The 12,478-nt window shown below is 40.8% G+C and overlaps 1 protein-coding gene across 3 annotated transcripts in view; it reads left to right on the top strand.

The window, feature by feature from the left end:
- The window catches only part of LOC122083625 (zinc finger CCCH domain-containing protein 13), a 45,540-nt gene that overhangs the window by 11,065 nt on the left and 21,997 nt on the right, over positions 1-12,478 (top strand). For all 3 annotated transcript variants that reach the window (XM_042651502.1, XM_042651508.1, XM_042651495.1), the window contains one exon: positions 9,837-9,844. In XM_042651502.1, coding sequence (XP_042507436.1) covers positions 9,837-9,844 — 8 coding nt within the window. The remainder of the gene's footprint in view (positions 1-9,836; positions 9,845-12,478) is intronic.

The raw sequence follows: 12,478 nt of genomic DNA, 5'->3' as shown, positions 1-12,478 counted from the left end.
TTTTATTCCTCAGCAAGGTCATTGTTTAGGAGGTCCGATTGGAGCTTGGGTTGAATAGAGTTAAGCTTCTCTTTGCAAGAGGACACTCTAGAAGAAATGTTACCAAAGGAGGAGGAATTCCAGTTCTTTAGAGCAACCTTGACATTTTGAGCTTTCTTGCAAGAACAATAAGAGGGTGGAGAAAGCATGAACAAGGATGGAACAAGCCTGTTTGACAATAGGGAGAAAGTATGGATGGGAAGACCACATGTCAAAGAATTTGAATGGCTTGGGGCCAAAGGAGATGAGGGGGTGCATGTGAAGGGAGATGTGGCTGTGGTCAGAGATGCCTGGAAGATTAAAGATACAATGGGAGGAAGGGAATTTAGTGAGCCAGGGCCAGGCTTCGTTGACAAGGGCGCGATTAAGTTTGCAAGCTACTTTGTGCTAGCAGTTCCAGTGGTTGCGCCAAGTCAAATTGGAGCCTGACCATCGCAGATCATTTATACCAATGTCATCAATGCGGTTGTTGAAGGAATCAACATAGGAAAGGTCAATGGGCTTGCCCCCAGTTTTTTAATGACGGAAGTGAACCACATTGAAGTCACTTGCGATCCCCCAAGAAAGGGAATCGATAGAAGGGGCAATGGATCGAAGGTTAGCCCAAAGGGGGGCCCGCTCTGGGGATCGGTTACAGGCATAGATGATGGAGAAGAAGCCGTTGTTAGCCTCAGAAGAATTAGAGATAAGCAGATGCATGAATTGGAGGGAGGCGGAAATGGTGGTGACAGGCAACTTGTGAGGGTTCCAGAGAATCCAGATGCGACCATTTGGGCAGTGGGAATAGTTGGAAGAGAAGGACCAGTAAGGGGCAATGGTCGTAGCAATTTTGGTGGCATTGGCCTCTAGGACACTGGTTTCTAAGAGTAAACAAAGATTTGAGTGAGAGGACTGGATGTAAGAGCGGATGCTGCGTGCTTGGCTGTGGAATTTAGGCGCCGAAAATTCCACAGAGTCCAGAGACTAATTGGAGGGGGGGGAGGGAGGGGGCGTTGGCTTAGAAAAGCAGGAGGAGAGTCTAGTAGTAGTTTTGGCCTTCGAGCAACGACTGTATTCTCTAAGAGAAGTTGTGGGGGGGGGGGGACCGGAGGATTTTTGAGCGATAGGGAAGCAAGAGCTTCGATGAGGACTGCTTTTGGGTTTGGACGAGGTGGGTATAATGGTTTGGTTGGAAGAGGTTTCAATCTGATGATGGGGGAGGAGTTTTAAGGGCTAGAGGTTGGGTCAATGCTATAAAGGTGATCCTAGATGTGCATAGAGCTGCCAATGGTTGCAGCTATTGCCGCTGGAGCAACAACAATATCTTCATCATGAATAGGAGAGCCCTATGCGGACTAGAGAGTAGCTTCAACAGGGTGCAAAGTTGTTGCTGCGAGAGTAGCGTCAATATGCACAGGAAGGGCCTCTGTGGACCAGAGATCAATTTCCATAGGAGTTTTGAGTTGTAGCAGAGTGGGAGCCATCATGGTGGGCATGGCAGTGACTAAGATACTGTCGGCTAGAGATGAGATGTTAGCGGCAGAGACAAAGGGATGCAACATCGGTGTGTCTTCAGTTGCAGTAGCAAAGAGGAGGGGCATAGAATGGGTCTATGCGGACCAGAGAGAATCAATGGAGGTACTGTCGTTGGGTGCAGGTGCGGACCAGAGATTGGCGGCAGCCGGTGCCATTGAGTCAACAGAGATGTGCGGGCCAATAGGAGGCCAGTGTCCCTGTGGCTAGAGACTTAATGGAGAGATGAGTGTCAGCAGTTGGTGGGGGGGTAGGTTGATGTAGATCGAGCTGTCAAAAAGAGAATTCAATGTTGGCCCAATTCTGGTTCAGGTCTGGTTCAGTTTCGTACATCGAACCAGCCTTTTTTTTCTCCAATTGGATCAGCCAACCTGTTGTTACTGATCACACATTTACTGATCACGTGAACAATACATTGGGGTCCAATATTGACACCTGGTTTGGAAAGATCCTGCCAATACTTGTTAGGATATTAGATATTAGTTTATATTTTTATTTCTTTGCTTTATCTGGGCAAGTAAGCTTCCTAACTTAGGAAGATTTGTTTCCTTTTTTAGTTAGTTTCTATTTTCTTAGTGAGCTAGTTAGTTTCCTATTTTGTTGGTCAAAAGAAGTTTCTATTTTGTAACTTAGTTTAGTTTCCTTTTTATCATTAGTTGTTAGTTTCTAATTTACTCTTACTTGGTTAGCAAGTTAAAAGCAAGGTTCACGGTATCGGGTTTCGACCAGGTTTCGACCTTTGGGGAGACTGATATTTCGTGGGAAACATAGGAAATTTTGAGGATACCAGGGAATTTTTCCCGGTATGGTGGAAACTTAGGTTTTAACCCCCAAACAATGTTTTTTTTGTCTGATTTTTTGTGTACAACCTATTTTAAACATTTCTAACACATTCACATCATTAGTTTCATAAAAAAAACACATAAGTCTTACTTGTGTGGTGAACCAAAGGTTCGATAATCATTACGCTGACTTGTTGGCTTAAATTTTGAAATTTTACTACATAATGACTATATATAGTCTACAATCTACATCAAAACATAAGACATAATCCAAATGATCCAAAATAGAAAAAATATTACATCATCAACAGTTATCTATCAACACTGAACAATAGTGACACAATTACTCAACACTCAAGGCATGCATGTTATCTTTTCGAACATTATTTAGTAAGCTATATATACCTTATATCATAAAAAATCAATATTAAGCCACATCAAGTCATTAAAAATCAACATTTAGCCACATCAAATCATAAAAAATCAATATTAAGTCACATTAAATTATAATGAATCAACATTTAGAGAAATGCTTTTGTTCTATAATAAGTTTGACTGGTCAAATGATTTTTATTTTTACATGAGACTTTTTATATTAGGTATAACATAAAACTAGCTTTCCAATAAGTCTAAGATTATTTAAATCTGAGTTGTAATGATATAGTTATGCTTCGGTCAAACTTATTTTAAAGAGCGCGAATGTTGTTAAAATCGCCTGAATGAAAATAATTTTAGGGATATCAAAACAAAAGATTATTTTATCGGACTTTTGGTTTTTAGCAATGTTGTAACATTATAGGATTTATAAAGTTTTCATAATTGAGAAAAACCCTAGCATGTAAAAGTTGAAAATCGCCTCTATAACCAAAATCCAGTTTTTGTTCTTGGACTAGGGGGTTGACTTTTTATCCTTTAGGAATTTGATTTTTAAACTATTTTTATTGGATTCAAATAGGGGGTATTTCCTTATTTATGAATATAAAAACCATTTACTTAAATGATATTTGGCATAAATAAGTGCAAAAAATGAAAATCTCCACTGTTTCCCCAAGTTTCTCAAACTTGGGAGAAAAAAATGCATAAGAGAAGGTTGAAATTTCCCTTGTTTAGGTCGAAACCTGTTGAAACATGGGAATTTTGGTCGAAACTGGAGATTTTTTAAAATGCCTTATGGTTTCGTTTCGACCTGTGTCTATACTTGCGAAACAACGAAATTTCGCATGTTTCGCTCGAGTTTACAAACCATGGTTAGAAGTTAAATTAGAAGGTTTTATTTTTAGCTTTAGTTTCCTTTTTTATTATGTCTTTGTGTCCAAGCAATGTAATGCTATTTAAAGCCCATCAATTATAATGAGTAGACAGATTTGAGTTAAACAAATAAAAGATGGCTCATGCTGTGGGATGCAGTTGGGTGTAATGCCCTAGGTGAGATGCCTAAACTTGAGGGGTGAGATGCCCATTCCCTAATTCTTCTTCCACCCTTCTCAACCCTCCATCAAATTCTCTTTGTTTTTCTGATTTTCCTTTTATTTGTTTGCTTAGAACCAAACCTATTGGAGGACATCTTCCCTATTTAGCCAGATTTTGAGATCCTGCCTGGGATTAGGATCACTTGTGATTCTAGTTCTACATTATAGGTGGCCATAGGGCCTGGACTAGGCGAGCCAAGGGAGAGAAACTAGGAGAGCAAACGGGTGATGGAGATGAAGTTGATGGGTGGGTGGTTGGGTTAAGAGGTAGGGGTGTCAACAGGTATGTTTGGCCCAGTTTTGGTCCGGGTTGAATCATTTCGGTGTGAAAATGGTGAAACCGAAACTGAACCAATCAAGAAATTTTGGTTTCGGTGCGGTTTGGTTTCAGTTTGTCTTCGGTTTCTTATATCGGTTTGTAATCGGGTTGGTTTGATTTTTGGTCCGGTTTGGATTCGACTTTCCATACAAACGTATATAAAACTATGCAAAATCTGGTTTTATAATGGATATTGGATGTTTTTGGTTTCTTACCAGTTTGATTTTGGTTTTGGTTTGAGTTTTGAGCCTGTTTTGGGTTCGTTTGGTTTCCGGTGTGGTTTGGTTTGGCCTTAGGGTTGCAATACTCCAAACTGAAACCGACCCAATAAGGGTTTGGTTCGCTTTGGTCCGGACTATTATCAGCTTGGTCCGGCTGGTTTTTCCTGTTCGGTTTAGGTTTTGACACCTGTATTAAGGGGAGAGGAGTTAGAGGAGTCAATGGGGTGGGTTAAGAGAGGGGGTTGGGTCAGGTTGCTAAGGGAAGGATGGGTGGTGGCACGGGTTCAGTGGAGATAGTTCAAAAGATTGATTTTGAACTGGGAGAAGATGGATGAGTCATGAGAGAACTGGTTTCAATGGTTTGATCTAAGAGAGGTTGGTTTGAGTAGAGTTGGAACTCAAGTGGAGGGCTGGAGAGATGGCAACGGAGGAGATGGTGGGCCCCTCAAAAGGATGGGTAGGAAGAGGAAGAATAGGGGAGGATTGCGTAGAAGAAGGAAGGTGGGGGGTTATTGTTGTTGTAACCCGACAGTCACTGAGAGGGGGGGTGAATCAGTGAGTCCAATTCCGATCCCCAAAAACCTGTCTGATGTCTGGCCAAGAAAAACCTGATATACCTGTCCCTGTTTGCACACAGTCGTATGCACACTCAGCCTCTTATAGGCACTTCCAAGTATGCACACCCATTCCACATTCCACGCACTTCAATATAAAATGCAAACAACAAGCACCCACAACACAGGGTTTTTACGAGGTTCGGCAATTTGCCTACATCCCCGGAGTAGTGCCTGTAAAGGCTTCGTACCTACTCAATACACTACTTTTGACTGCACCTACAGTCGGGAGCACCCACACCCAATTTTCTCAAGCCGAAGTTGAGATGGCACTTATAGTGCCAATACAATGTGTAGCACCCACTCCCGGTGCTTAGCATCCACTAAGCACACAATAAATAATACAATTAAATTGGGCTTATATCAATGCCCTACAGTCAAGCTCTGCCTAGCATATGCATCCACAACTAGTTAGCATGCTTACAGTTCATCCACAACTAACCTAGCATGTATACATTCATCCACAACTAACCCTAACATACATACATACATGTAATGTAAAATCAAAGGTTAGAGAATCTCACAACCGATTGCCTGGGATGACTGGAAACTTGTACTGACAAGTTTGGTGCTCACACCTTCTCTCTCCTTGGCTTCTTGCTCTTCAAAGCAAACACATCCTTGCTTTCTTCTCTTCTTCCTTGGCTTTGAGTTAATGTACCATTAACACACTTCAACCACCTCTTTTACCTTCTTTAATGGTCTAAAAACATTATCATCAAGAATGTATGTTCATTCAAGAACCAACAAAGAGGGGGAAGCTTCTCCTACCAAAACCGTAGCCTTCTTTCACTCAAAACCCATTTTTCTTGCTTCCATGGTGTAGGGCTTGAAAAAACGAAGAAGCTGCAACTTGGTTCACCCAAATCCGACTTAAAATGAGGGAGATATGACCTTTTGAAGTTGGAGCAATGAGATAGCCTGAAATGGAATCTTCGTACGGGTGGCGTAGGCTACACCCGCGGCGCGCGCAACAGGGGCGAAATCTGACCGTAGATCTCATATAAAAGATCTTATAATCCAAGCCGTCCGATTAAACCAACGGACAACATATCCAAACCGTTAGATTTGAATCTCGATGACGTCATCATGACGTAGGCGCTGACATCGTCAGAAGTGTTGTTGATCTATGATTGGTTGCTTTTCCGGATTTTAAGGGAGCTTGTCTCCCACTCACAAAAGAGAAATGCATATCGACCGTTGGATCCGAATCCTCCATGATGCTTTAATCAGATTTCATGAGATCATTAAGATCGGAATCTTTTTTATACCTTCTATACACGCGCGAAACACCACAACATACCTTGATAAGGTGTAGCGCCAGTGCATCAAGAATTATGCATCTAACCAATCAAATTCTACGCGCAAGCATCTATCTCGTCCATGTCAGTGCAAAATCTCAGCAGCCTTTGGATGGGCATCAAGCCTACGTGGTCGAATCTTGGCCATCCATTTCACTTCCCTTTACTCCTCTTTATTACAATCAAGCCCCTGCCTCCATATGTTTCAGTGCTTAAAGACCCCTTGCAACTCAGACCTTCAAAATATTTAAATTACACAAAAGCCCCTCGAATTTCAAAAATATATTCCGAAAAATCCACCCAACACCGAGAGCAACTGATGGATTTTCTGTTTGGATTTTCGAACCGATTTTACGGAAACACTTATAATTTTTTCATACGATATCCGATCGAGATGAAACGAAGTGCGTTGGAATCGTAACTGGATGCTCTACGACTTTTCAGAAGACTCAATAATCTGAATCATCCATGTAAAAAGACCAAAATGCCCCTACACCTTTCCAATGACGTATCTTTCTCATACGGAATCGGAACGTGATGAAATCAGAACCGTTGGAAAGATTGTATTTTTGTCGTATTGTTACATGTAGAACACTTCCTTTAAAAATTCATCTTCAATGCCGAAACTGCCCTCGACTGCCACAAATGCCGTAACTTCTTCATACGGTATCGGAATGTGACGAAATCAAATGCACTGGACTAGGTAAATTACAATCTATCTTTTTCATGAAGAACCGATCTTCTAAAAATGTCATTTTCACTGTCGAAAATGCCCTCGATCATAAATAGGCCAATTTTGCCAGTTTTGCCAGTTTTGACCCAGAAACCCGCACCACCTATTACTGATGTATTAAATCACTCCATGCATACCAAGCTGCTCTGTTATCTCATCGGTGACACTGGACACTGCCATGTCATCATTTTCATACACGTCACCCAAACTGGCCACGTCATCACCGCCACGTGGCCGAGTTGCCAACAAGGACAACCATTAAACAACAATTGTTTCAGTGGATGAGGCGGTGATGTGTCAAGGAGAGTCAGAGCGATGTGGACAGCTTGAGCCAGAGAACAAACACAAAGAGGGTTCGTGGCAGATAGGCATTTCGGCAGCATCAGGGGCTGGAGTTTCTCTCAAGAGCAAAGATCTGGTAGATCGAGGAGACAGGTCTGCTTCGCCCTTAGAGTCAAACGAAGCCATTAGCAGGGAGATTCTCTTGTGATCAGCGGATTCAGGGAGGAAATCCGTAGGACCGATGGATGAAGTGCGAGCATTGGGACTAGCATTATCGGAAGGTTTTAGTAACCCCATTTGGCTACGGTTCCGGCGTCGGTGATTCTTGGAGTTTCTTCTATAACCACAGTGCTTAAGAGAGGGAGTTCTTGCCCTAGAGGGTGATCTGGTGAGGGAATAGGCCAAAGCAGGAGCTTCATGAGTTGCAGCATCTTTAACAGAGGTTGTGGAGGTGCAGAGGCTAGTTTGGTGCCCAAAGAGATTGCAGATTGTCCATTGAGGTGGGAGCCATTCATGGTGGGCAGCTTGGCTATATTCATCAAGGATGGTAACAGAGGCAGGGGGATGGTTTCAGCAGTAATCTCAATGCATATGTGAGCGTAGGCAATTCTCTCCATCTTTTCGTTCTATGGTTGGAGTATAGTGGCTTCCCAATGAGATCTGAACGACGATGCTCAGGCCCTTGGCACACCAGAAGTGATGAGGCAGATTCAGCAGAGTGACCTAAATAGGAATGCTTTGGAGGTCCACTTTGCAAAGAATGGAGTATTTGTGCCATTGACGGAGGAAGAGGGGTTTCCTTCCCACCTGTGTGGACCTCCTTCAAGAGCATGTTCTTGTCAGATTCCTTAGAGAGGTCAAAGACGAAGATTCCGTTGTCCAGAAAAAACATGGAAATAGTTCCATGGATCCTCCATTGTTTTGATAAGGAAGATTTGACAATGGAATTGGAGGGCGGCTTCCAAGAAGATGGCCTATCACACAATTCTTCCATTGGGAGATTTCTGGCTCAAGCAGTTCAGAGGGGCAGAGACTGACAAATTTTTCATCGATGACAGAGGGAGGCACAAAGTGCAGAGTATGGCCAACATTTGAGGGGTGGGAGGAGGAGGAGGAGGACGAGGCAACAGTGTTCCAAGGTTTTGGGGTGGAAGGAGGAGGGGAAGGGGGAAGGCCAAGGGAGGGGGTGGTAGCGAAAGCGCAGGATGGAGAAGGGCTGGGTAGCAGGGGGACAGGGAGGAAGAGGTTGGGTGATTCCGAAGGTAGAGATAGTCGGAAGAAGGTCAGACGTGGAGGTCATGAGTGAGAGGTTTCTCTCTTTCAAAAATGATGAGGGCATCGGCCAAAGCAGGAGCTTCACCAACTTGGATCTCTGTTTGTTTGGCTACATAATTTTAGTCCTGGTTATTGCCAGTTCCTTCTTTTATCGAATTTCGTTAATGCATTAGACATTCAAAATCTATGGGTACATGAGTTAGTTTTAGTTTGGGTTTTTGTTATTTTATTTCTGTTTACTTTTCCAATCCTGATCAAGTTTCATAGCTAATTATAAAAGCTTATAAAGGGAAACGCTCCATGCAATTTGATGAATGGGGAATGAGTTTGATTTAGTTAATATCGAGGTTGTTGCCTCTCTCTCTATCCCTTCTTCCCAATACAATCAGATCTCTTTTTTTTTCCCACAAGATATGTTTTCTCTCATCTCTTTCTTCCCCATGGTTTCTCACTTCCTCTCATCCTTGTGATTCTCTTTCTTCCCTATCTCTGTGGCTCCATTGCTAGCAGTCTCTTTTCCTTCTATCTTAAAAGGGAACCCACCACCTGCAGATCCTTTGATCGATCTGCATAAAGTAAACTATCTTTTTAGGAAGATTTGCCTTATTTCTTTTCCCTTCTCCATGAACTTAGCCACAAAAACATTATCTGCAGAGATGGGAATTACATGATTTCAAAAACTCTTAACTTAGAAATTTTTATAGTTGAGACATACCTATGGCGCATCCTGAATTAGTTGTTAGAACCCTTGTTGTAGTGGATTAATGTGTTGTGTTCATATCTATGGAGAGGGTGTTATCATGCATCCCGCTTGCTTGAGCACTCTTTACTTCCTATTGTCGTCTAACATTTTAGCCTTTTCTCCAAAAGCAATCTATGTCGATTCATTGTATTACTTGTATGGCTGGTGAAATTACATTACCTATAGAAAAATATTCCGAACACTTGAATTTCTTACATTTTTATAAACTTTGATTTTTCTTAGCATCATAATAGCTTGTTGTTGCTTATTTTATGCAGTGTTGCACCTTTTCTCTGTTTTGAAAAATGTTAAACATAGTGTTTTTTGATACTGGCTCTATGAGGACTCTGTTTACTTGTCTTTAGTTGAGTTTCCATTCATTCTTGATTATGCTGTTGCAATGTCTATTACATTTAAATAATTGGTCAGTTGGGTGCATTAATTTCCTTGATACAATTTTTAGTTCTTAGTATGACTTCCTTTTGATGTTCTTTCGCATGTGGTTACATGTACTAATTATCTCTTTATCCGTATTATGATTTTGCAGATCGCAAGGTTAGGCACTATATTTTCTCTATATTGAGCTGATACTTAGCAAGCTGGTAACAACAGGAACATGTATCATTGTGCAGAGCTGCATTTCCCTGTCAGAAATTATTCCCATGGATTTCTCTCATATTCTCATTGAGTTGGCCTGTTTGCACATCTTTATGATAGCCCAAGTGCTTGTGTTTCTTTTATTTTATTTTATAATTATTTTTATTTAAATTGCAAATATTATGTTGGTTATCATGCTAATAATGTTGGATTGGCAGATGCTACTAATCTCTAATTTATAGTAAACCTCTCTGTCCTTTAAGTGGTGGTTGTTTTATAAGTGATGTGAACATAATATCTCGTTTACTTCTATAATAATATTCCCATTATCAATCCCTGACATGTCATAAAAAAAAATGAGAAAGATTTTCGAGTGCAAAATACTTACATTTGAGTTATCTTACAACAAAACAACAACAACTAAGCTTTTTCCCAACTAAATGGGGTCAGTTACATGGATCAGTCAAATAAAAAGATAAAAGAAAGAAGAGGGAAAAGGGGAAGGGTAAAGAAAAGAAATGAAACAAAGGCAATGCAACTATTGAATTGAATGATTGATCAGGTATCTTTTGTTCTTTGTAGCAGGGGTGGATCTAGGATTACCTTTGGGGATGGGAAAATTTACTAGCCATTGACAAATCTAAGAGGCCAAAAGTCCTGGCTCTAATGCTGCTACAAATCCTACGACAATAAAAAAATTTGAATTGTAAAATAGTGGCTCACACCCATAACTTGCAATTCAATTTCCTAATTCAAACATTTTTTCTAGGGGGGGGGGTGTCTTAACAAGTTCATTGACCAATCAATGGTCTTTGCAAACTTTGATGTGGCGGAAATTGTTTTATGCCATGATTATGCTAGTAGGAACAAACATTTAGTATTGCATATTGTACATTAATTACGAGTTTTATAGTACTATGCCATAAATTTTATAGGAAAAGAAACAAATAGGAAGATTTGTCTAAATTGTTGTTCTTCTAAGCAACGTATTCCTAGAAACCATCCAACCTATTGTAATAGCATTTTATTCTTTGGAAAAAACTGTAATATATATCCTAAATGTTAGCAGTGTATCTTGAGAAATGAGGAGTCTGGTGCAAGTCGCAGTGGAGTTTGGAGTTAGCAATTGGTATTGGTTTCCTATTTTGTTCTTTCCGATTCCTAGTAGGACTTGTAATAGCTAGTCTATTTGATGAACTAAGGAGGGCAGCCCCAATCTTATCGATTGGGACCCAAGGTTCCACAATCGTAGCTCTCTCTCTCTCTCTCTCTCTCTCTTTCTTCTCTTCTCTTCTCTTTACACTAAGTATGACAAGTATTTATGAATTTGTTTTGCTGCATTAGGTGGTCTGCCTACTGATGTGATTCTCTAACCTGGAAATCCGATTTTAGAGAACAAATCCACAGTACACAATAGCATTGCGATAGAAGACCAGAAGTTAGGAGGGCTTAGACCAACACAGATCAAGAACTCAGATGATTCCCAAAAACTGGACGAAGTTAGCTAGTTTCCTGCCCAAAACATGTTATCACAGAGACCAAGTTACCCAAGGCATTTGTCGCCTAGGCTACCTAAGCATGTAGTATATGACTATATGTTATAGCATTTATAATTTATATATTTATGCTTATATGCAACATTGAATCGATATCTATGTAATATGATATAATTATACTAGTGATGACCTAATATTAGAAAATAGCATATAATAAGCAAAGCATAGGATATAATATAAGCAGATTCATCAAAAAACTAAACGGTGGACGTAAATCGATGTAATCTTGTGAAGTGGCAACAAGCCTGTTGTTGCCTTGGACCCAAAAAAGGCCTGGATACCTACACGGTGCCTTGAGAACTATGGCCCAAAGTATTCCCAAAATCTCTAACAGATCCAATGGTTAGATGTGGAGATATGGTATTGATCAGAAGTAGAAACTTCCCAAAAACAGAAATAGTAACTATGCTCAGAATTTAGAAACCAATCAAAATAAGGAACATTTCAGAACCAATAAAAAAATTTCAGAAATGGAAATTGAGTTTAGGAGCCTGCAGAGCAGTGTTAACAAATTAGAAAATCTATGTCTCCGTTTGTTTGCAGGGTAGTATGGGTTGGGATGGTTAGGACTTGGGAGAGTGGGGCCCATGTGTAGTGGGGTGATAGAGGTTCTGTTCATTGCCATTCCTGAAGTCATTTGGATAGGAATGTTCCCAGAGCTGAAATCTCACCGCCTCTGCTACCAGACTTTCACCCACCTCCCACTCTTCCTTCTTCCCACGGACAGACACCCTTCTCACCACCTCCTCCACTACCAGACTTTCACCATTCTCTCACTCTTCCTTCTTCTAGGAGAATATTTGGTTTCCTTTTCTGGAACCTGCTGTTAGGATGTAATTTCTTTCCCTATTATCACTATAAATATAATGCTAGGCTCCATAGAAGCCGATGATTTTGAAGAAAACAATTGTTGTAGCTGCTGCTGCCTTCTCCATGGAGATTTTTCTTCTGTTTGGTCAAGGCTGATGGAACTGGTGTTTGATCCAGTTGACTCTCTGCTATGTGAAGCCTGAGAGGTCCTCTTCCTTACTTTATC

The sequence above is a fragment of the Macadamia integrifolia genome, chromosome 1 (genome assembly GCF_013358625.1).
Source record: "Macadamia integrifolia cultivar HAES 741 chromosome 1, SCU_Mint_v3, whole genome shotgun sequence".
Lineage (NCBI taxonomy): Eukaryota > Viridiplantae > Streptophyta > Magnoliopsida > Proteales > Proteaceae > Macadamia > Macadamia integrifolia.
Note: the sequence above shows the minus strand (reverse complement) of the source record. Positions and strands in the feature narration are given on the sequence as shown.